A 27,024-nucleotide genomic window follows, 5' to 3' on the forward strand; every position below is an offset into this window, starting at 1 on the left:
TTGAAATTTAAAATGATGATCAAAACAGAAAGAAGTATACAAAAAAAGTAAAACTGTCAGTCACAAAATATCAAACATATTTTTAAAAACCTTAACAAAATTACAATTACTAAATATATTTTTAATATTAATTTGTTGAATGAAATATATTTGTAATTTTCTAAATTTACGCAGTTTACGAAGCAATTACACAAATGAACTAGCGCAGATTTTGCTTTGACATGTGCTAAGCTAGAGTGAAATGTGGTTGGCAATCATGAAATCGTAGCTGTTCGTAACGTAGTCGACTAGAAAATTGAACCGCACGTAGATGCCATGACAGTTATCCCTGACATTTACAAGGCAAGCTAAATGTCTAGGGATAAAGTTTAGAGATTTGCAACACTGTATCAGAACTAATAATATGCTTTACTCTGTATACAGCTGTATTATTAGTTCAGTACAAAATACCAATAAAATATTTTGTATTTATACAATTTTTATTATTAAATTTTCCGTTTGACAGTTAATGAGAATTCATTGAAATTTTTGGATTTTTTTGAAATAATATTGTTACAGCATAGGATAAAAATGATATAACACATGCTAGGATTCAATATTTTAATCAATTCTATGCTAGGATTAATATTTACTATTTATGTATTTTTTTTTACACGTAACGTATATTATACAATTTTTTGATACGGTTATCGTGATTGAAATCAGTTTAAAGAGTGAATAAAAAGATAGCTTCTAATACAGTAAAATTATTTTTGTTTGAATAAATTTGTAGAATAGACAAATAATTTGACTATTGCAATTATCTCTAAATAAAAATAAAGTAGCAAAGATTGAACAAAATTTAAAATTTTGATGACATCTACGTGAGGCATTCTTACGTAGTTTTAACTTACATCTAAACGATCGGTTGTCATTAGGCGTGGTGGAGGTCTAGTTTGTGAGAGGATGCCACTGCTTTACTTGCTCCATTGGACTAGATATTGCTGAATTCCAATGCTGTAGGGCTCGCCCTCGTGCGAACATGTAGGATCCCAGTACGAACTTTCCAAGAAGTCGATCTGGAAAGAAAAACATACTAAATTCTTCTACACTATTGTACGGTGTATTTATTTCATTATGAGTTAGTAATAATTTTCCCTTAATATTTTTATCAATGTTTCTTATCAAGTCGAATCTTAGATTTTTATTAAAACGATTTTGCATCTTTAGAAATATTTTCAACTAGCTGACCCTTAAAACTTATTTTTTTTAAATGCATCTATTTTTTTTATTTTACTTTAGTTCCTGACAGGTAAAAAATAAAGTGTTTTAATTAGATGAAGTTGTTCGAACGTTATACGTGTATTTACAATTTAAAAATTCATTTTTATTGATATAGAAGATAAACAATAAATAATTAATTTGTAAATTTCTTTATGTTCTTATCAAGGGAGCAAAAACATCAATTATGGTGGTAACAGTTTTAAATTCTTAAAAATAATTACTTATAACCCATTTTTAATATAATCGCTAGATCTTTTAAGCAAATAGAAATAGGTATTTGACAAAAATCTACCTGATCTGTATCAGACAGTGACAAGATAATACGCAAATGCCTCACACTCAACGGCTGCCAGTATACTCCTCTATGAAAAGCATACAATACACAAGTAGAAACACCCAGATAAGGGTAAACATCAGTATGGTCAATAAATACATCGGTCGTGATGAGGCATCATATCAGCGACTGTTAGTGCAACAGTCAGCTGCCTGCTGTTCCGTCAAAGGTCGAAGAACAACGTATGATATTAACGTCCGACGTGACATGACTAGGAAAGCAACCTTTTGAAAGTTTGATAATAAGGAAACTATTTGCAGCGATTGTTTATGATATTATTTAAGTTTTGTTTCACCCCAATATTCCCAATCAATACCCCAACCAGTCCATAAACTTTGACTGGACTGTTACGTGACTTGCAACATTCGAGCGATAGTAAGAAATATCAATTGTTATTGCTGTCATATTGTAATTCAAAAACGAAAACAAAGCAAACTATACTGCTTTATTTAGCAAGGTAAACTAAAAAAAAAATTAACATCAATCACTTTTTTGTTAAATTACTAATTAATGTAGTTAAATTGTCAACAAATTAAGAAATCAATACTTATTTTTAGTACAATAAATATATGGCATTAGTTCTTGACTTGGGATTCTTAATTATCTATACAAATAAATAAAATTGGAGTGTCTGTTTGTAAAATTAAAATAACCGCTTTTTACCAAATGCATAATTATGGATGTATACACGATACATATACCAAAATAACATTTTATATTATTTTTGTCTGCGTGTCTGTTCCGACTAATCTCTGAAGCGGCTGGACCGGTTTTGACGGGACTTTCACTGGTGGTGATAGCTGATGTAATATAGAGTAACTTAGGCTACTTTTATTTTAGATTCTATTTGATAAATCTGCGAACTGAACAATAACTATTTGGTTAAATCCACGCAAATGAAGTCGCGGGCACAGCTAGTATATTATGCTTATTAATGTTAATTTTTAATACATAATATTTCACTTGTTAATACAAATTTCAAGTCAGTCCATATTATGTAACACGACAATTTACCCTAATTATAATAATGTAGCGTTTTTTTTATGAAAACTAGCGACTCGCCCCGGCTTCACACGGTTGCATAAACTATCAGTGTTCCTCTACTATATTATGCATGTATTATACATATAAACCTTCCTCTGGAATCACTCTATTTATTAAAGAAAGCCGCATAAAAATCCGTTGCACAGTTTTAAATATATAAGCATACAGACGGCGGGAAGCGACTTTCATGTGTAATAATAGGAAACGATATTTCACAAAATTATCTTTTATTTAATTATACGTAATATAATTATCTAAAATTATATTACTAGCCTGCTTTTTTTTTAAATGTCACGTAATTGTGACCTTTAGTATAGATGAGTGATATTTTATTAATCTGTAGGTGGAGCTTGTAAACAAAATTAACGATTGAACGTAATTAAATAAATAAACGTGAATTTGAGTCACATTTAGGAATATGAAAATAAGAAGAGATTAGTGATCAATTTCTACGTGCAGATCCTATTCAAATGTTTGAAAAGTAAGGCACTCAAATGTTTAAGTCTATCTGAATATAATGATGTGCGGGGATTACTCGTATAACAGGTGATTATAAAAGGTCAAATTTACTGATTTGCCCTCAAGAGATTTTATAGGTTTTTTTTTTACTTTTTTCTACGTTTCGTTCTTTTACGTTTTTACATTTTTACGTTTCTTTCTTTTACGTTTTGTCATCAATTATGACCAGATAACAATGAATATTTAGGATAATTTTTTAATAAAATTTGCAGAAACATATCTAGGACGGATTTGTACGGCTTACTTGTATGGGCATTAAAAAATCATTTATATAAATGCATTTTTTTGCATTATTTCCATTTTTTACGATTTTTATTTTTAGAATTTACTCAAAACTAGGGAATGGGATCAAACAAACCCCAAATTCGGCTTAAATGCATCGAAAGGAATATATAACCCTAGATGGATATGAGGTACAGGGCACTTTTTTGTGAGCCTGTATAATTTATTCGATACAATTTTTTTATTATATACCGTATTTTATTATTAACATATTTCACAGTTTACAACGAAGGAAAAATGTTTAATATATTATAATCCTTAAGTAATAAAAGCTTTGAACCTTCTCCTACACAGAGAGTGAAGAGTACCAGTCGGAAAGACAGACAGACAGAAAATGTAAAAAATGTTATTTTGGTATATGTACCATGTATACATCCATATGCATTTAGCAAAAAGCGGTTATTTTAATATTACGAACAGACACTGCAATTTTATTTATTTGTATACATGTATAGGTATATATAAACAAGTATATCCGCACGATATCCGTAGTAGACGGCGGATTAGACATTAGCTCTTTCTCTCGCGAAATTTATACCGACATTTATCTTGTCATTATGAAGGAACAATTGAGAAGGATCTTTACCGCGCATGATCGAGGCTTAGACCGCTATTACTGCAAAGGCGTCTTAAAAATAGTCATTCGCTTAATTTTATATACTGATATTAAATATCTTAGGTAGCGCATAGCTTAAAATAATTCATCATGTTTTGACATTTAAGTTCTATAATAATTTAATAAGCGCGCATTCAGCTTAACCAAAACATTATTATTCCATACAAAAATAATTTTTACACATTTACTATATTAAGAAATGACATAACAAAAACCTGGTGGCGAAAATAATGTGTACTAAAAATATTAGGACATTGTGTACATCATTTTTAAATGTAGTATAGAATAAGAACAATTAAACTTTTAATTTTTTTTTTAGCATAGAACGTTTATAAGAACTTACAACGAATATAACATATAAGAATTTAAGTTTTCCGTAGCATTTATTTACTCTTAACATCCAAATTAGCCTTTGTATGAAACAAATCTACAAATATTCGCATCGAATTGAAAAATATAGACATATTTAATCGTATGTTAAATAAAAAAGACTGGTTATTTTATCTTTTTATTTTAACGTATTTAAAAAAATTGGAATTTTCTGTACTTAACTGCAAAAGTTTTACACTTATAACAATTGATGAAAAAAATATTTTGAGTATTGTGTGTCTCGAAGTGAATTGCTATATTATGTAAATCTTTCAAAATGCAAAGTAATTTCATCTAATTTAAACGAGAAACCCAAATAGCTTTTCCTTTTTTCTTTTAAGACTCTTAGTTTTGTTTATTCTTAAAATTCTTATATCGTCTCGATTCAGTCTGTAACATCCCACTGCTGAACATATACTTCTTTACCCACGCTGCTCCAATAAAGGTTGGCGGATATATTTCCTACTATGAGTAACGATAGCTATCAGGTATTTATGATAACAACCGAAACCGACAGAACGGAGAGCATGTTAATCTCCGAGATACGGTGATGAGACCACTGTGCACTGGGACAGACCGGAAATCCAAACCGGAAACAAACAAATAAAAATATCTATTCTGAGTGGAAATCGAACCCACAAATCGGTCGTGTTTTCACAATGGAAGAAACCATTGACATTTATAGGCTGCAGTTTAGTACACTTCTAGTATTTATTTATTTATTTTATTAATTTATTCTTAATGTACACCGAAATACAGACATATATAAAGAAAGACACAATACAAGATGTACAAAGGCGATCTTATCGCTAAATAGCGATTTCTTGCAGATAACCTTTTGGTACTGGACACGATACAGTAGCAGCGGTTAGAAGTGTGCACAAATTAAGGAAGAAAAATCAATAATAAAACTAGATACATCAGAACTAGATAAAAACTACAATATGATAGACCTACATCATTATTAAAGAAGAAAAAAAAACATATAAATAAGTAAATATTTTAGTATATAATATATAATATACATATACACACATATACAAACATACACAAATATACATACATATATAAAAATATATACATATACACACACACACACACACACATAAATATATACATATGTATATGTACACATAAAGTAGTATTATCGTATACTTTATATAAAAGTATTAGTTCATTATATTCTGAATAATATATAATGTATACCTTTGGCATAAACGGAGTGCGGTTGCAAGGCCTGTACGGTGACGCTGGTCGTGTGGAGTTCGTCCGGCCGCAGTCTGAAGTTGAAGCACTCAGATATAAGAGCGCTACCATCTTCCGAAACTTCTACAGCAGCGGTGCGACGTGCTCTCACACCACGACACGCTCGCTCTTGCGTCACACGTGCCACCACTTCGCGTTTACTTGACGACGGATCCAACTAATAATCACATTGCGATATTAGTCGCTAAATAATAAGCTGTATTCGAATGTATGAATATTTAAACTAGCTGACACGACATACGTTATTCTGACTTGCAAACAGTCAAACACGTGAATTTGACACTATTTTTTTTTCTATTTTCTATTCAATTTTCTTAATTTAATTCTGAAAAAAAACCTTCAAATAAGAATTAGAAAACTTAAAAAAAGTTATCCAAATTACTTACCTGGATCAATATCGTTCTCGAGTTTTGCTCTTAGTAACACATTATTTATTAATCCATTTTTTATTTAAATGGATTATTTTTACTCAAATTTGCCTCGACAATAACGAATCTTTTACGTAATTTATTTTGTGTATCCAAGAAAGAAAATAAAGATGTATTTATGATAAATAAACAAAAGACTAGTAACCATAATTTGATTACAATCTTGTCTGTACAACATCGACTCTCTGTAATTATAGCTATGTTCTCCGTGTTTATGAAATACTATAACATATATACCTTTAGGCTCCTTGCTTCTATCACCGTGACAGTGAGTCGATGCAGATTTTCATTATACAGCAAGGATACTTGAATTTCCCCTAAATCTGATGTCGGGTCTTGTACTTCCTACGGACAAAAGATTATTTATTAAAAGCTTTTATTTAACTTGCAATGCATTTATGTAATATGTATGTATGTATTTATACATGTATGCATGTATTTATACATGTATGCATGTATTTATACATGTATGTATCTGTATATGTTGACACGCGTTGGCGCAACGGTTACAGCCATGGATTGTACCTGTTGTGCTGGCGGTTGCGGGTTCGATCACCGCACACGACAAACATTTGTATTGGCCATACAGGTGTTTGCCGTGGTCTGGGTGTTTGTGCAGTCCTTGTGGGTCTCCCCACCATGCCTCGGAGAGCACGTTAAGCCGTCGGTCACGGTTGTTATCATGTACACCTGATAGCGATCGTTACTCATAGTAGGGAATATATCCGCCAACCCGTATTGGAGCAGCGTGGTGGATTGAGCTCTGATCATGACATGGGGAAAGAAGCCTATGCCCAGTAGTGGGATATTACAGGCTGAAGCGTATATTGTAGGATGGAATTTTACCACTCAATTTTGAAGCATATATCAATTGATAGTACTGAAATTTTGTATTCACGTATAGTGTGCATGGTTAAATTAGTGGTTGAAAACTTTAGTTTTTTATAACCAGCTTTTTAAAGTATAAATAAAAAGCTTGTTTAAAAAAAGTTTTTTGACTTTAATTAATTTAGTTTATGTTAACTTCACCACTTTATAAAAATAATTCGGTTTGCTCACAAACGAAAAAAACCATCAATTACATAGACAAGTATTACAACGTAATTAGACGAAAAAATAGTTAAGTGAATGCGCGTTATCAAAGATTACTTAAAAAGTAGTCATCAGACTTCAATCCAATTTAAATGAGACCACATGATAAGATTCCGCTTTCGATTCAAATAAGAACCATCAAAATCGGTATAACCAGTAAAAAGTTATTCAGTATAATACAACGTAGGTCGACGAAAAAATAGTCAAGTAAATATGCATTATTAGATGTAACTTCAAATGTAAATGTTAGATCGTAATTAAATTTTAATGGGAAAAAAAATCAATGAAATTGGTTCACCCAGTCAAAATTACTGAGGTAGCACAGATAAAAAATACAATCGAATTGAGAACCTCCTTCTTTTTTGGAAGCAGGTTAGTGGCAATAAAATGACAAGTTCAATATTCAAATCCCTCGAGTATGTAGGGTCAATAATAGAAAACAGAATCCGAAATAAATGTTGACATTTATTTTACGCATCAAAGGATTTCTTTCTTAACGTTACCTTTGTTGTGAATCAAATATCAAGTCATCATTTTCTGGGTATTGATCAATTTAACTTTTAAAATTAATGTCGCTTCAATGTTACGTGTGGAATTTAATTTCAGAGTATTTTTTTTCCTTTAAAAACGTTTATTTTAAAATATGTTACATTAATAATAACAAAAACATACCTTCTCAATATCCAATTTGTAAAGTTGGGGTTCTTCATCAGGGGCGACACCTTCCAGTTCACTGAGCGGTAGAATAATATGTCCTATCAGCTGCTTGTTTTTACCCATTCTACCCGTGTCCAGGACAGATAGCTTCAGCGTTAACGCTTCCAATTTACCTGGCGGAATCTGTAAAAAAATACGTACATATATTTTCTGATTTATCAATTCATACGTACTCTTAACATAAAGTAGGTAATTTATGCTTTGTATTAAGATACGCAATATCATGATGATATTAAACTCATCAATATCTCATAGCAAAATATTTGAGTGAGAAAAACTTTATTTAAAAAAAAACGTAAAAACTAGTATAGATTATCCATTAAATGAGAAACAAAATATTTAAAGAGAATCAATTGAGTTTATAAAAGTTAATGAAATGCTTTCAAAATGTTAAATAACGTTTACAATCTCATTACTCCAATCAAAATTAAGCTGTGTTCAGCTGAGTGAATAGTTTGGGTGACATTTCCGTATTTGCCGTAGACTCTATTATGAATACGTAGCTACATCGTATAAATAATTAATGGCCTTGAATTTTAATTAAAATACAGTATAACAACAGGGTATGTACATTATTTAAATACATACTTAATTAGTCTCTTGCTTACTTATTTAATTTAATTTTTATTTGTTTTTGTTAATTATATTTTCGACTAATACTTTATTGTAAATCATTAAATTATTGAAAGCCGTTTTAGTAATCTATAAATAAAAGTAAACACGTTCTTCGTATTATCATAATTAACAAACTTTCCACCGAAATACAGCCAGGTGACATTAATTTTCATTCATAATAGCATATAAACTATCCACCCGGTATACCACCAGGTAAATTTTTAGTCGAGAGGAAATCATTGCAAATATTTTTTTTTCATGTTCAAGCCAGCTGACGTATAATCTACCCTGTTATGGTCGGCTGACTTTATTTTTTTCCTTCAAGATATTAGATAAACTATAATTCGACACATTCTAAAGCGGGAGAAAATGACTAAAAAAAACTTCTTTTTTTCTCGGCTGCCACTGCCCACACCGCCCACGGAGTCGCAGCTGACAGTCGCGAATATTCATTATATAAATCCCTAATGTATTTCACGAAGTTTCGATTGGGGGGAAATAATTGACCAAATTTGTACCCGGCTCCCGGACCACACGTAGATAGCTGGAGATTTATAACAATACCAACAATACTTAAATCTTTAAGAAACGGTATACGGTAACGGATAACGGATAATATCTTTATACGAAAGTCATGATTTTCGCTTATTCCTAACTAGCTCAACTGAAAGTTTATGCATGTGTCTGTAAGCCAAGTTTATGCAAATAATGGCCATAATACAAAGTAAAGTTATATTTAAATTACTTACACCGTGTAAATGTAGATTCAGAAAGTTGAAGTTTGTGTAACTACTAAGATATAAGAAGATTTTATCTAGAAAAACCTTGACAAGAGATAAAGAGAAAGGAAAATATATATTGATTTTCATAATATTATTTCATCTTGTCTCAATAAAAATAAGTGTTTACAATTCATAAAAGTTATCGTTATTTGATCCAATACACCGCAAACGTTAGGCATAAACACGGATAGTAATATCAACCATAGTTAGGGATTGCAATCCCGCACCTTATTCAATCCCGCGGGATTTTTTAAGTATAAAACAGGGTCGGCAAACAAGCGTACGTCTTCCGCTGATGGAAAGCGATTACCGTAGCTTATAGACATCTGTAACACCAGAAGCATCGTAAGTGCGTTACCGACCCTATCCCCAATTCCCCCCAGGAGCTTTGGTCACCTTACCAACAGGAATACAACAGTATGATATAGCTGTAATCGTCTGTAAGGTCGAGGTGCTACCCCGGTTGGGCTCCACATTTTTAGCTGGAAAATTTCTGCTGTGTTCTACCTGAGCAAAATTGGGATTCCGTCAGGTACGGTCTTCTGATAGCATCAGACTCAAAGCACTCCATTTCTTTTTTTAAAATTTAGTCATAGTCCAGTCGGTTGTTTTATGTCTTTTTTGTTTCTTTTTCTTGTTGAAGCTCTTTCTCTTAATTTTCCATTAACAGCAGAACAATACCGTAAGTGTAGTTTAAAAATTTCGCTTTCACCTAGTTTTCTCCAACTATAGTGAATTTTACTATTATATATTTTTCATTTTTTGGCTGACCTGAAAGATTTAGCACTACTTTTCAAACTTGCGGGATCTGCGGATCCGTTTTTTGGAGGTGCGGGATTCTGCAAGTCAATCAATAATTGGTGCAGGATCCCACGGGATTGCGGAAATCCGGAATTGCAATCCCTAACCACAGCGAGATATCAAGGTCAGACGAAATATGTTAAATAAAAGCTAGCGGGATAATAAATTGAACGCAAGATGATCTCATAATAGGATTCTATTAGAGTTCTTTATGTAAAGGATCCGATATACTGATGTAGATTAGCCCGTTGACGCAGGCAGTGACTCTGCTTTCAGTTACGGGGATTTGATTTCCGCCCGATATACGTATTATTTGCTTGAATATATATCAGAAAATGCATCTACGTCAGCCAGCTGTTACCTAAAATACAGAGAACTATGTGTACGTTAAACATATAGAACTTACTTGGTAAACAAAAGTCTCGTCAAAGAACGGGTTGCAGGTTTTCTTCTTCTGCTTTGTTTGTAGCACTCGCCTTTCATCTGGCATAAGTTGAATCCTGTTAAATAAAGTTAATTGTAATCAAAGTTTTTTTAACAACGAAACTCAATATCGTTTGAACTTTTAAAAGTTCACTTTCATATTTTCTTTTATTTTGTTAACGAATTCATTTTCTTTTCTATTTAAACTTTGTTGTTTTGTTTAAATTGAGTCATTTGTTTTAATGACTTAAGCCTATAGTCTATACTAATATTATAAAGAGGAAAGATTTGGTTGTTTTTTGTTTGCATTGAATAGGCTCCAAAAGAACTGACCCGATTTCAAAAAATCTTTCACTGTTGAGAAGCTACACTATCCCCGGGTGACATAGGCTATTTTAAAAAAAATAGGGTTTCTTACTAAAACTCCAAAAATGTAACCCAAGGTGTAAAAAAAATACCCAAAACATTCTTTACAAAAATAATAACTAAAAAATAGGTCATTGAAGTAAAAATAGAAGTTCATTAAAATAATATTTTTTTTTGTAACCTAACGCAAATAGAAGGGTGTATTACAATTTTCAATTTTGAATTTTTTGTTACATACCCGTGCGAAGCCGGTGCATACTGCTAGTAGTAGTTAATAAATTTATGATTAAAATATATTTGGTACCAGTAGGTATGTAAGATAGTATAACTTACACGAAATAACTATTATTTAATAAACATTATTAGTGTAAAACTAAGCAAAATTATCTTTTTAATTTACCGAGTTAGTTCATAGAAATACACATTACTGTTATATGTAAATTAGATTCAATATAAAAATGTTATCTGGCGGTGTTTAATTAAACATTTGCCATGTACGGTGTGGAACCCGTGACTGCAGGTCCTTTACCAAATTGCTATTATATCTTTACGAGTGAGCCTATTAATTAAATACATATGTACATACGTATGTATTACAATTCCCCAATAAACGTGCAGATTTTCTCTTAATGTTTTCAATTTACATCGAGGTCAAAATGAATCCGATGATCTAAGAGTCCTTTCCGTGAATTCATATAGCAGTCGTTTTATTGATTATTCAACACCCTAATTGTATAGATATGAAACAGAAATTCTCAGAGAGTCGGCCGAATATGATTTTATGTAAGTCACGAACATTACCATATTTTGCTAACATAACTGTAGCAGTATGAGTATTATTTGAATATTAACACCGTTTATACATTCATTGGTATGAGTGTTCCGAATATTATCATGTTTAATATTCACCTGCATAACATTTTATAATATAGTTTTATCTTTATTACTGAGTACAATATTCGAATACAGTTTAAATATTTTTTTTTTAATATATATTTTCATTTTTGACACACTGACTGTCGCGCTTGCGGTCGCCTGATAGATGACAATAACCATTTCAATTTGAAATATTAGAAAAATGTATATTCAAATAAATAATAACAAATAATAAACACCTCACATTCAACGGCCCCCATTAGGATTTACTCCTGTGTAGGGGTTCTGAAAGCACATACATAAGCACAAACACCTAGACCACGACAAAAATCTGTATGGCCATTACAAATGTTTGTCATGTGCGAAGATCGAACCCGTAACCGCCAGCCCAACAGCTACAAACCAGTGCTGTGACCGTTGCGCCAACGCGTCGTCATTTACAGAACTTAACAGTAGAATATTTTCTACGCACTGATTGCAGCTGATTATGAACATATTACTACTTACTTTATGTTGGGGTCGCAGGCATTTGCGAGAGCTGGTGTGCGGGAAGGCAGATGTTTCGCCTTTATTATATGGACCTGTAGACGCTCAGTACTCGATTCATACTTCAAAGTAAACCAAACGCGACCCTAGGGAAATAAATGAGAGATGAATCTGTTGCATATATGTCATTTTAATATTTTATTTTTTTCATTGTCACGCTTTGAAACTAAGCTATGGCATTGTCTAGTGTGTTTGATTAACTTAGTTTGACTTAGACTATGTATAATAATACTCTATAAAAATAGACGCAAAATTATTTAAGATTATATTTCAACCATAGGCTTAAAAATAATACGAACAAAAGTTGCCTTATACTAAATGTGATTTCTTAGAGGCAGTACTCACGTGAGCGCCAAACTTATGCTAAAATGCTTATTGCGGTGCACCTTACGATTTTAGTTTTAGTTATCATTTATCAGCTAAAAAAAAATGGTGAATTAGGCTACGGTTCATCTCTTACATGGTGAGTCTTTAAGAAAATAAATACTAAAATATATTGTACATAAATAAAATAAATAAATATTTACAATAAACTTGAATATCAGACGTGTGTTACGAAACGCTCTACGCCGGGATTTGCTGACCGGAGTTTCCTTCGAAACATTCCCACGTCTCGCATCGGTAGCCGGAGGTTGTTACGAAACTTTCCCACCATGGCATCGCACCTGAGCATCGCACCTGGGCACCGTGTGAAATGACCCAACACGAAGAACCCAAAACAACCCGATGCTCCGACTGAGCGATCTTTAATTTTAAGTCACTCTTGTTTCTCACATCGAACAATTGTCACGTGTAAATAATTAATTATAATTTAGTAGTGATAAATTTAATTTTAAGTAAAACTTTGCTTTTTTTTGCATCCTTCGGTTGTCGCTTTTATAATTCGTGTACAAACACCTGCAACTTTTAAAAATACTGTTTGGAAGCATTTTCCTCAAACTCAACAATAAACAAGTAATTTATAATTATAATGTATGTATGTATGTATGTATGCATGTATGTATGTATGTATATATGTATGTATGTATGTATGTATCTATGTATATATGTATATATCATCACAGCAGCCCTTCGCCGTCCACTACTGGACATAGGCCTCCACAAGTTCACGCCAAAAATGGCGTAAAATCATGTGTTTTGCCCATAGTCACCATGCAGGGCAGGCGGGTTGGTGATCGCAGGGCTGGCTTTGTCGCACCGAAGACGCTGCTGCCCGTCTTCAGCCTGTGTATTTCAAAGCCAGCAGTTGGATGGTTATCCCGCCATCAGTCGGCTTTTTAAGTTCCAAGGTAGTGGTGGAACTGTGTTGTGTTGCGTGTATATATGTATGTATATGTTTAATTATTTGAATATTTATTATAAATTTGTTGTAACTTGTACATCTATGCTGACGCTAGACCATTCCCTTTGCCCTAAGGTTGCCTGGAAGAGATCGCTTTTTAGCGATAAGGCCGCCCTTTGTACCTAATGAATATATTGCTAGTATTTTTCTTTCTTTGTTAAGTATTATTTCTGTTTTTGGTGTACAATAAAGTGTATTATTATTATTATTATTATTACAACATACGCATACGGTCATCTGTTCCTAAAGTAAGCATTTTAATGCTTGTGTTAAAAGTAACAGCGGACTGGTATAGATATATTTTTCGATATATATATAAATAAATACATGTATTACACCGAGACTCGGAGTGAGAATCAAACCCACAAACACTGGAGCAGAAAGCAGGCTCTCTACAAACTGTATATTGCAAGGTATCGTACATCTATAATTTTTGAATTAATATATCATAGTAAAATTTAATGAATTTACAGTAATGAATGACCTTTTCCGACGTGTCCTTAAAGGACTTTCTTCAAGGTTAATTTCCTGAACAACTTTTGTGGTGACGTATGAAAAATAACTTCTTACCTCATTAATCACGGTCACATTACTTATATTTTCATATTACATGTTCACGCTCGGAAAATAGCTTGTTAAATACTTGAATAAATTTTAGTTTAGTTGTAGCAAACATACAAAGCTGATAGATTTAGCTCCGTTTGAAGTAAATTAAATTCCTATGATTGATGAATGTAATATTTCCTCGAGGTAACGCGAAATTAATTCAGGAAGGAATTTGGATCTCGTTAAGAATCTTTATTTGATAAATTATACTTTGGAGGCTTTAAAACTTAGGCCACCGTCTATAGAACATACCTCTATTTATTTTTTTATATTTTTAATTGACTTCAATAAAGGAGGAGGTTACTCAATTCGACCTTATATATATATATATTTTTTTTTTAATGTATGTTCGGGGATAACTTCGTCTTTTATGAACCGATTTTGATAACTCTTTTTGTGTTGGGAAGAAGATATCACCAGTGTGGTACTATGATAAGGAAATGAGCATCTGCAGGCTTACCACGATCTTTCCTAACACCATCATGTTTCCAGAACACTTTGTTATAAGATTACAATAACATTGCTCAGATTCGTACCATGAACATTTTATAATGTATTAAAACATTATTGTTTTATTCCTGCTTAGAGATGTGAAAGAATGAACGATATCATAACGATTGTCTATTACTTTGCAATGGGCGAAAACGAGATAGTCACTTTTTTTATGTGTTTTGTCCTTTTCGCACGAACATTATGATTTGCGTTTCGTATTACGTATTTATTTCATAAAATATAGAATTTTCTTACTAAATAATAACGTTATTTTAAAATATTATAACATAAAATCAATAAAATTTAATTAATTAAACATAAAAAAGTATGACACTGTCTAAAAATTGAGCGATTAAACAGTAAAGCTGTTAAAAAAATTAAATGTCTTTAAACGGAACGTAAAATATTACTAGAAGTGTAGTGTTGAGGCGCGCGATAATACAAGTTTTCAAGTGAAGAACTTTGAATATCTAATTTCAATTTTCAACAGACTCAACATACAATGACAAACAAATGTAAGTAATAATACTTTAAAACAAAGAATTTTGAAAATGCGTGAAATCGCTCTATAATATTATACTGAGAACATCAATGCAAAAGTTACATGGTATTTCAAGTGGTTCGAGTGGTTAACGATTTTGTTTGCAGCGTTGGAATGCGTCGGGTTTCTGGGCCCATATGGATATTGCCGTTTCCTTTAATAGATCCCTACAGGCAAAAGAGCACTCTAAAAGAAAATGGCAAGAGGTGGCGGAGTATTAAACGCTCAAGGCGATAGGGCTCATCATCATCATCATCATCACTTAAGCCTATCGCAGTCCACTGCTGGACATAGGCCTCCCCAAGTTCGCGCCACACATCCCGGTCTTCCGCAATCCTCATCCAGCCTACACCGGCAATCTTACGTAGATCGTCGGTCCAACGGGTCGGAGGACGTCCCACACTGCGTTTGCCAAGTCGCGGTCTCCACTCTAGGACCCGTCTACTCCAACGGCCATCGGTCCTGCGACACAGATGACCAGCCCACTGCCACTTCAACTTGCTAATTCTGTGGGCTATGTCGGTTGCTTTCGTTCTCTCGCGGATAGTCTCATTTCTAATCCTGTCTTTGAGAGAGACCCCAAGCATAGCCCGTTCCATTGCACGTTGAGCGACTTTAAGCTTGTGGACCAGTCCCTTGGTCAGTGTCCACGTCTCGGCTCCGTATGTTAACACAGGCAGGACGCATTGCTCGAAAACTTTTGTCTTCAAGCATTGCGGAATCTTCGAAGTGAAGACTCGACGGAGTCTGCCAAACGCCGCCCAGCCCAACCGAATCCTCCTATCGGCCTCCTTCTCGAAGTTGTTGCGGCCTAGTTGGATAGTATGGCCTAGGTAAATATAATCCTGAACAACTTCGAGAAGGGTACCATCGACCGATACCGGTATCGGTATGACTTGGTTTACAAACATAACTTTCGTTTTATCCAAGTTCATACAGAGACCGACACGTCGGGAGGACTCGTTTAGGCCGGCCAGCATTTGGCCTAACTCATCCAGCGTCTCCGCAAAGATGACAATATCGTCAGTGAAATGAAGGTTCAAATGTATTCGCCGTTGTCGTTGATGCCGCGTCCCTCCCTCCCATCCAATATCTCCGCAAATTTGCCAAATCGTCAGCGTAACGAAGGTGAGAGATGTATTCGCCGTTGACGTTGATGCCTCGTTCCCCCCAATCCAAGGTCTTAAAAACATCCTCTAGCGCAGTGGTAAACAGTTTCGGTGATATTACATCCCCCTGTCTTACCCCACGCCGGAGGGAAATAGGTCTTGTTCTTTGGTCATTGACATGAACGGTCATCGTCGCCGCGTCGTACATAGATTTTAGTACCTCGATATATCGCCAGTCGATATGACATCTCTGCAGAGAGTCCAGGACAGCCCATAAAGATTGGAAAAGCTGGTCTAAAGTAAATAAAATACGTAATTTTCATTTTTAAATCATTCAATATTATCTAACATTACTGTCAATATTACTATAATGATTTTTTTTCGGTATTGGGTAGATTATAAGGCAAAATTAAAAAAAAAGAGTGGCATCCTTGCGATTGTCCTCAGGCAGGACTGGGGGTGGTCCATCAACGGAGCAACCTCTGTCCGACATTGATAACAAGTTTCTCCAGATATTGGGGGGGGGGGGGTGAACAGGGGTTGAGCGGAGTTCACACGTTGTCAAAATGGAACTTGTGGTACGGTGAGAGCGAATGAAACTACGATGACGTCATAAAACTTCTCGACGAAACGATCTTAAAGTAATCTTACTTTATAGAGGTAATGGTATGAAATTTCGAAGTAACATTAAAATAATACTGCTTTATGATGTGACGTGATCGTAGTGACGACTAGTGCGTTTGTTAATTTTTTTCGTCAATTTACGTTGTATTACTTAACTACGTAATTGAAGTCGGTTTTTTTTTCGTTTGCGAGAAAATACAATTACTGTGTAAAAAGAATCGTTAAGAAGTTAAAAAGTAAATATATACAATAATCTTTAACAGTTTTAAAACCTAATTATTTAATAGAAAAAGCAGCATAGAGTTATATTTTTTTAAAATAAATATTTTTTACCAACTTCAAACTTTTTCTACCCGAATATTGTCTCTAAGCAAATTTCAAATACATTCACTATTTTGAAGTGAGTTCGATATATGAAGCCATTAGAATTAGCGGTTTAACGCCCTCTGTGGTGCGAGTGTTACTCTGACAACTTCTGGTCAACACACATATAGGACACATAGAAAAGTAATTTTACTGAAATTGAATTTGTTGGTTGAAATAGCTTTACGTGACACTATAATGGATTAATACGAGCTTTTATAATTGTGTTTGCAGGCAAACGAAAAAAAAACCGACTTCAATTATATCGACAAGTAAATACAACGTAGGTGGACGAAAATATAGTCAAGTAATTAGGCATTATCGAAGATAACTAACTCCAAAAGTTGTAATCAGATCTCGATGAAATTTAAATGTGACCACACGATGAACATCGGCTTTCGATTAAATTAAAAATCATTTAAATCGGTACATTCAGTAAAAAGTTATGCAGATTTTCGAGAGTTTCCCTCGATTTCTCTGGGATCACATCATCAGATCCGGGTTTCCTTATCATGGTACTACACCAGGAATACCATATCCTCCTTTTTTGAAGTTGGTTAAAAACAATAACGTACATACACATATATGACTAAACGATGTCAAGTACATGATGCTAATATTTATTTTACAAGTTTTCCAACTCTTATTTACATTTAAAACGAAAGTATTTCTTATCTTGTATCTCTATCATGCATCACCAGGCATTGCACGACAACACACTGAGCTGACATTTAGCTTTACAATTGATGACTATATAAAATATTCTATTATTACCATATCTTTAAATAGTCAAATAACAGGACATAGGCCTCCCCAAGTTGGCGCCACACATCCTAGTTTTCTGCGATCCTCATCCAGCCTATACAGACAATTTTACGTAGGTCGTCGGTCCCGTGGGACGCAGGACGTCCACATTGCGTTTGCCAACACACAGTCTACACTCCAGGATACGTCTGTTTCAACGGCCATCGGTTGCGATACAGGTGACCATCTCAGTGCCATGCCAACTGGTCTATATCAGTCCTCTCGCGGATAATCTCATTTCTAAACCTTCTAACATTTAACAATCTTTGAGAAAAAACCTAAGCATAGTGTTCAATAGCACGTCGAGCGACTTTGAACTTGTGGACCAGTCCCTTCGCCAGTGTTCACGTCTTGGCTTCGTTTGTTAATACAAGCAGGACGCATTGCTCGAAGACTTTTATTTTCAAACGTTGCGGAATCTTCGAAGTGAAGACTCGACGAAGCCTGCCAAACGCCGCCCAGCCCAACTGGATTCTCCTATTGGTCTTCTTCTCGAATGTGTAGCGGCCTCGTTGGGTAGTATGACCTAGGTAAACTTAATTCTGAACAACTTCGAGAAGGGTACCATCGACTGATACCGGTCTCGGTATGACTTGGTTGTTAAACATTACTTTCATTTTGTCCAAGTTCATACCGACCCAAGACCGACTTATTTAGACCACCCAGCATTTGGTCTAGCTCATCCAACGTCACCGCCAAGATAAGAATATCGTCAGTGAAATGAAGGTTCAAATGTATTCGCCGTTGTCGTTGATGCCGCGTCCCTCCCTCCCATCCAACGTCTTAAAGACATCTTCCAGCGCAGTGGTAAACAGTTTGGCCATATTACATTCCCCTGTCTTAACCCGCGACGAAGGAAAATGGATCTCGTTCGCTGGTCATGGATATGGACGATCATCTTCGCCGCGTCGTACATATATGAACCTCAACACGTCGATGTTTCGCCAGGCATATTGACCGTAAATTAATTCTTCCACTTTTGCACAAAATTATGTTATTTCTTAGCTATATCTGTAATTTTATTCTATTGATTAATGAGTGATACATATACATCATTTCTCTGTTTTATCTTAACACTATCGGCATATTACATGCCTAATTTTTTATCTAAAGATAATAAAACGCATGTTTTTTACAACTTAGTCGTATTAATCCCTTTCTGCAACCGTCTTCTTGGTCTACCTATTTCAAAGTAAGTATCTTATATAAATATAGGCTTTAGAGGACACAACTTTCAATTACGGTACTGTTTTACTTTAGTAATAAAGCAGTTGCTTTAGTAATTTATTTGTGTAGTGAAAGTAAGATAATTTAATTGCTATCATTGAAGTTTGTCTGTTAGAGTCTGCTAATAACTATAACATCACTTCTGTCGATTAAATCTTTCACATAGATTATTTAGCAAACTTTGACTTATTTGTTTAAATGTAATTTATTTAATTAGTATTTTAATGTCTAATTTATTTTCCCAATTAATCTAAATTTAAGCAAATTATTATAATATGCTATAAATTAGAACAAAATGATTTTTATAAAAAGTAATATAATAATAATTTCAGTGACGTAGATAATAACTTAAAAGCTTTAATTAAATCACAATTTTTTTTCCCTTCCGTCAGTACGAATTTTTATAAAAATTTATTTGGTAAAACTTACCACGTGTCCCTCAGGCCAAAGTTGATCTTCAACTAAGCAGTCCGCCTTATAAAGCGATGGGTCAAGAACTCCCAAATCAGTGGTGTTTGCTGAAATTAAAACGAAGTTTACTATCCAAAATTATTTTTAGTTCGAAACTTTTTATGCTATAGGTAACATTCGAATTTCATATATACTTATATAGAAAATAAATAAATATTTACAACATACACAAATGGTCATCTGTTCCTAAAATAAGCAACTCAATGCTTGTGTTATAGGAAACAACCGACGGATATAGCTACATTTTTTTTTGATAAACATACATATGAATAATACATACATATATATATATTACACCAGACTCGGGGTGGGAATCGAACCTACAACCCTCAGAACAGAAAGAAGGGTCACTACAAATTGCTCCAACGGGCTAAATCCGCGGAGTTGTAGCTACTTCGAAACCCAGAATGTTTTGGTGGTTGCTCAAGTTTCAATGTAATAATAAGATACTAATAATCCCAAGGCTCTAATTAGGACCGAACACCACAAACTAATTATTTATGATCTCCTGGTATGCATTGTAGATCTATAAGGATTCCCTTATTACCATAACTTCTTCCTACATTAATTAAAATTGTTTCTTTTGTAAATGGTAAAACTGTATCAAAATAATACAATATGGTATGCAGGTAAATATACTAAATAATTTAACGTTAATTCAAAATACTTTCATTTAATTGCCTTGTTGAAAACATGTGTGTCATCGCTCTTTTGTATAATTATGAAATGCTTTATAATATTCAATGATAATTACAACGAAGTAAACTGTAGATAAGATAATTCAGTACTAACCATTATATCTCGACTAATATCTAGTATCTTAACTAGTACTTGGAACAAAATGTAATTTATCGCGTAAACGTTGGCCATTTTTATTACACTGAGCCTTTACTATACCTAAAGTAATTTCACGCTTGGGTACAATCCATCTCGTACCTGGATCACGGTCGAGAAAAAAACATGTTTAACATTAAAATATAACTTAAATTGCCAATTGCCGTAAGTTGTATCGAAGAGGTAAAACGGACTTTGTTTCTTAAGATAAGGTAGTATTACTTAAGTATTTTTAAGGTATGTAAGTAGTATTATTAAGTTATGTAAGTAGTATTATTAAGTTATGTAAGTAGTATTATTAAGTTATGTAAGTAGTATTATTAAGGTAGTATTAAATGGAATCAAATAAATGTTTATATTATAATTTTACAGACAGAATTACAAAATAATTAAGCAATTTAAACTTAATCCATGTTTAAGTAAATCCTAATTTAAATCGTTTTCACTTTGTAGGTGAACTTTTGTAGGTGAACTTCAGTGTTTTATTACATTATGCTTTCTTTTATATCAGATGAACTTTGTATTTTCAACAAAAAAAATATCTTTTCGTCGATTTTATGCTACTATTAAGTTGTTAATAGTACATTTTAAATGGTGATAAATATTAGTTTTAAGTAAATACACATAATATTGTAGAGACATTTAAGATTTTTATTTATTTTACCAGTAATTAAACAAATTTAACAAGTTAAGCCGTCGGTCCCGGTTGTTATCATGTACACCTGTTAGCGATCGTTACTCATAGTAGGGAATATATCCGCCAACCCGCATTGAAACAGCGTGGTGGATTAAGCTCTGATCCTTGTCCTACATGGGGAAAGAGGCCTAGTAGTGGGATATTACAGGCTGAAGCGTAAACAAATTTAGGTAACAATAACGAGATAAGTATTCTTGATAAGAACAAAAGCACTCGTTTGCTAGGCAGGTGTTTATAGTAACAAAGGATGAAGAGAAGAAGGACGCTTAGCCGTGTGAGGTGTGCATTATTAATTGTTTCTTCATAGACTGGTTGAAATGGTTGTTATAACATGTATGTAAAGGTGAGAAGGTTTTCGAGCAATTAACGTCGTCTAGCCGGTTTATTTCAGGTGGAGATTTGAATAATAAAGGACTGACAAAGAGAACTTTACGTCTTTTAATTATTTAGTATCTTGTAGAGTATGCTTTTACGACTAATAGAAACGCTTTTGTTATTTATTTATTAATTTAATACTGTATTGAACATTATGACTTTGTCTACGCTAACTTCATAAAAGTAGAGGGCTTTCAACTTGACTGAATTTTTTTAAAGATAGTACTCAATCTATATCTTAGATTTATTACGTTACAACTTTTTGGCAGGAATATTATTATAGGGCGTTGAGGATTATCGTTTAATAAAAGCGTAAGGTTCTTATGTATAGTCATGTATGATGGCTATAGTGTCTAACGTATAGTCTACGTGATGACTGTTATTATTATTGCAGTTTGCTGCTACTACTATATCATTCGAAAATTATTATATATTGTTATAAATCATTGTAAGTAAAATAAAAGTGTTATGATAGATTGTTAAAAGTAGTTTCATTTTATTTTTATCGATAAAAAAATCAAAACCTGGCAGACAGATTTATATAACCAAAAATCCAAATCTAAAAAGAATTTTCAGCGATATCATTTTATTTCATATTCTCTTTTGAAAGTATTTGCCTAACTTTTAAACCAAAACAGACAGAAGCTTATTTCTAACAACAACAAAATCGATATGAAAGATTTTATAATTGTGTTTGCTCGCAAACGAAAAAAAACCGACTTCAATTACATCGACGAGTAATACAACGTAGATCGACGAAAAAATAGTCAAGTAACTACGCGTTATCAAAGATTACTCAAAAAGTAGTTATCAGATCTCGATAAAATTTATATGTGACCACATGATAAACATTAGCTTTCGATTTAATTAAAAATTATCAAAATCGGTACACCCAGTAAAAAGTTATTGCGGATTTTCGAGAGTTTCCCTCGATTTCTCTGGGATCCCATCATCAAATCCTGGTTTCCTTCCAAACTAGGGATATCCCCTTTCCAACAAAAAAAGAATTATCAAAATCGGTACATACAGTAGAAAGTTATGCGGTATAATACAACGTAGGTCGACGAAAAAAGCGTCAAGTAAAAACGCATTATTAGATATAAACTCGAAAAGTAGTTGTTAGATCTCAAATAAATTTAAATGGGACCAATTGACACACACCACCTTTCGATTAAAAAAAAATTGTCGAAATCGGTCCACCCGGTCAAAAGTTCTAATGTAACATACATAAAAAACAGTCGAATTGAGAACCTCCTCCTTTTTTGGAAGTCGGTTAAAAAGTTCTTAATTTATTGCGTTATAACTTTAAATTTAACATAGCGGTAGTTATTTGCTAGATGACGTCTACCAAGAATGGATTTGTGATGTCCTTAGATGGCGAAGTGGCTTCTTCCGGACCCGGACAGATATAATATCATAAATAACGGTTCGTTATTAAACAGGTTTGTTATTTTTGTTGGCGTCCTGTCGTGTTGGCGCATTGGCACGTTGGCACGTTGGCGCATCGGCGCATTGGCGTGTTGGCGCATTGGCGTGTTGGCGCATTGGCGTGTTGGCGCATTGGCGTGTTGGCGTGTAGGCGTGTTGGCGTATTGGCGTGTGGCGAATTTGCGTGTTGGCGTGTTGGTGTATTGGCACATTAACGTGTTGGCGTGTTGGCGCATTGGCGTGTTGGCGTGTTGGCGTGTTGGCGTATTGGCGTATTGGCGTATTGGCGTGTTGGCATGTTGGCGTGTTGGACTGTTGGCGTGTTGGCGTATTGGCGTGTTGGCATGTTGGCGTGTTTGCGCATTGGCGTATTGGCGTGCTGGCATGTTGGCGTGTTGGACTGTGGCGTGTTGGCGTATTGGCGTGTTGGCATGTTGGCGTGTTGGACTGTTGGCGTGTTGGCGCATTGACGTATTGGCGCGTTGGCGTATTGGTGTGTTGGCATGTTGGAGTGTTGGCGCATTGGCGTGTTGGCGTATTGGCACATTGGCGTGTTGGCGTGTTGGCACATTGGCGTGTTGGAGTGTTGGCGTGTTGGCGTATTGGCGTGTTGGCGTATTGGTGTGTTGGCCTGTTGGCGTGTTGGACTGTTGGCGTGTTGGCGTGTTGGCGTGTTGGCGTATTGACGTGTTGGAGTGTTGGCGTGTTGGCGTTTTGACGTGTTGGCGTGTTGGCGTGTTGGCGTATTGACGTATTGGCGTATTGGCGTGTTGGCGTGTTGGCGTATTGGCGTGTTGGCGTGTTGGCGTGTTGGCGAATTGGCGTATTGGCGTGTTGGCGTGTTGACGCATTGGCGTATTGGCGTGTTGGCGTATTGGCGTATTGGCATGTTCGCGTGTTGGACTGTTGGCGTGTTGGCGTATTGGCACATTGGCGTGTTGGCGTATTAGCGTGTTGGCGTGTTGGCGTGTTGACGTGTTGGCGTGTTGGGGTGTTGGGGTGTTGGCGTATTGACGTATTGGCGTGTTGGAGTGTTGGCGTATTGGCGTGTTGGAGTGTTGGCGCATTGGCGTGCTGGAATGTTGGCGTGTTGGCGTGTTGGCGTATTGGCGTGTTGGCGTGTTGGCGTATTGGTGTGTTGGCATGTTGGAGTGTTGGCGCATTGGCGTGTTGGCGTATTGGCACATTGGCGTGTTGGCGTGTTGGCGCATTGACGTATTGGCGTGTTGACGTGTTGGCATGTTGGAGTGTTGGCGTGTTGGCGTGTTGAAGTTTTGGCATGTTGGCGTGTTAGCGTATTGGCGTGTTTAAGTTAAGCGGACAATAAAAAAAATGTCGATGTTTCCGATTTTAGTAATTTTCCAATATGCAATGAAACAAAACTAATAAATGAAAACTATTGCTAACGGGCGTCAGATGTAGCCCGGACGACGACCACTGACTACTGCGCTCAGTCAGGCGTTATACACATTATATAATTTATGTGTAGAAATCCGGTAGAGATAACTCTAGAAGAAGTCTCTTCCAGCTAACCTGCGGTAGTTGTTTTATTTATTTTTTATTTTATTACTGGACTTTCATTTGGACAAAATATCTGTGTTGTTACGGCAATAAAAAATATAGCCGCCCTCTATCTTCCCGTGGGTGTTGTAAGAGGCGACTAAGAGATAACATAGTTCCACTACCGCCTTGGAACTTAAAAAGCCGACCGGTGGCGGGATAACCATCCAACTGCTGGATTTGAAATACACAGGCTGAAGACGGACAGCAGCGTCTTCGGTGCGACAAAGCCAGCCCTGCGGTCACCAATCCGCCTGCCCAGCGTGGTGACTATGGCAAACACACATGAGGAGCTTGAACTTGTGGAGGCCTATGTCCAGCAGTAGACTGTATCAAGCTAAAGTGAAGATGATGATGATGATGAACACGGAATCGACTATCTGTTTAAGCGTTATATCAAGTCAGTCAGTCAGTCCACTGCTGGACAAAGGCCTCACTGAGTTCGCGCAAGACATCCCGGTTTTCCGCAATATAACAATATATTTATATATAATTACTAGCTGTGCCCGCGGCTTCGCCCGCGTTTAAATCAGTGAGTCACAAAGTTTTCCCGGCAAACTTCCAGTGAAACTCAAAATCTCATCAAAATCGGCTTAGTCGTTCCGTAAACCTTCCTCTTGAAGCCCTCTCTCCATTGGTAAAACCGCATGAAAAGCCGTTCAGTAAATTTTGAGGGAATCGATCACATACACTTTTGGGGACTTGTTGTTATAATACACTAACTGTTGCCCGCGACTACGTTCGCGTGGTTATGAAGATATGCATTACATACTATCAAGATGTTTAAGCAAATTATTTTTTTATTTCAGTCACTTGAAATGCTTATCACGCTGAGTAATTTTTTAAAAGGCACAATTTAGTATAATTTATTAGTTATTTTTATAAAACCTCTATACACCACATTTTTAGTTTTATTTTCAGGCTGCAATATAAATAACCTAGCAGGCGAACTTATAGCTGCTGTATATTTTTCATACAAACTATCAACCCCAATCAAACGCCCTTAGCAGTGGAATATCAAAAAATTCGTTCTTAGCGGACGTTTACTAACTATAATCTACCTCCCTGCTAAATTTCATCTTTGTCCATCCTGGATGCATGGACCATCCAGCGGTTTTTGAGTTCTCGTGATGAGCGAGTCAGTGACCTTTCTCTTGTATATATATATATATATATATATATATATATATATATATATATATATATATATATATAGATTACAATGCATTATTTAATGAAACAACTTTTTTCGAATTTTATCGCGGTTTATTATTAACTTTTGGAGGACTGTCCTTCCGTGACCATGGTTGCTGTAAAGTATCCGAAACGTCGGGAATCAAAAGTTAATAATAAACCGCGATAAAATCCGAAAAAATTTGTTTCATTAAATGAGTAAAATTCGCGTAAACATTAGAAAACACGATATACGATTCATTATTTGGACTCCTTTTCACCATCTATAGAGCATACATTTTAAATTTCGTCTCTTACTTTAAAAACATAGGCCTTTCATACAAACTTCCGACCCCCGTTTTATCCTCTTAGGTGTCGAGTTTCGTAAAATTCGTTCTTAGCGGATGTTTACGTCCTATTAAAAAACCTACTTGCCAAATTTCAAGTATGTAGGTGTTATAGTTTCGGAGATTTCGTGATGAGTGAGTCAACCTACCATCCCCCGTTTTAACCCCAAAAGGGAGTTGGTCTCTAAAGATACATTATTTAGACATCTTCTCACCATCTATAGACCATACATTTTAAATTTCAAGTATCTTACTTCAAAAACATAGGACTTTCATACAAACTTCCAACCCCTGTTTTATCCCTTTAGGGGTCGAGTTTCGTAAAATCCGTTCTCAGCGGATGTTTACGCCCTATAAGGAACCTACCTACCAAATTTCAAGTTTACAGTTGTTATATTTTCGGAGATTTCGTGATGAGTGAGTCAACCTACCATCCCCCGTTTTAACCCTAAAAGGGAGTTGATTTCTAAAGATACATTATTTAGATACCTTCTCACCATCTATAGAGCATACATTTTAAATTTCAAGTCTCTTACTTCAAAAACATAGGACTTTCATACAAACTTCCAAACCCCGTTTTACCCCCTTAGGGGTCGAGTTTTGTAAAACCCGTTCTTAGCGAATGTCTACGCCCTATAAGAAGCCTATCTGCCAAATTTCAAGTTTGTAGGTGTTATAGTTTCGGAGATTTC

At 34.8% G+C, this 27,024-nt stretch overlaps 1 protein-coding gene across 1 annotated transcript in view; it reads right to left on the reverse strand.

Moving 5' to 3' along the window:
* Positions 1 to 849: 849 nt before the first annotated feature.
* LOC123660682 (synaptotagmin-15-like) overlaps positions 850 to 27,024 on the reverse strand; it is a 74,462-nt gene continuing 48,287 nt past the window's right edge. Inside the window, exons 5-11 of the mRNA XM_045595733.1 lie at positions 19,877 to 19,965; positions 12,301 to 12,425; positions 10,535 to 10,628; positions 7,886 to 8,053; positions 6,359 to 6,466; positions 5,634 to 5,850; positions 850 to 1,058 (exon numbers count right to left, since the gene is read on the reverse strand). Of these exons, the coding sequence (XP_045451689.1) occupies positions 931 to 1,058; positions 5,634 to 5,850; positions 6,359 to 6,466; positions 7,886 to 8,053; positions 10,535 to 10,628; positions 12,301 to 12,425; positions 19,877 to 19,965 (929 nt within the window). The 3' untranslated portion in view covers positions 850 to 930. The remainder of the gene's footprint in view (positions 1,059 to 5,633; positions 5,851 to 6,358; positions 6,467 to 7,885; positions 8,054 to 10,534; positions 10,629 to 12,300; positions 12,426 to 19,876; positions 19,966 to 27,024) is intronic.

This window comes from Melitaea cinxia, chromosome 15, assembly GCF_905220565.1.
Source record: "Melitaea cinxia chromosome 15, ilMelCinx1.1, whole genome shotgun sequence".
NCBI classification, from domain to species: domain Eukaryota; kingdom Metazoa; phylum Arthropoda; class Insecta; order Lepidoptera; family Nymphalidae; genus Melitaea; species Melitaea cinxia.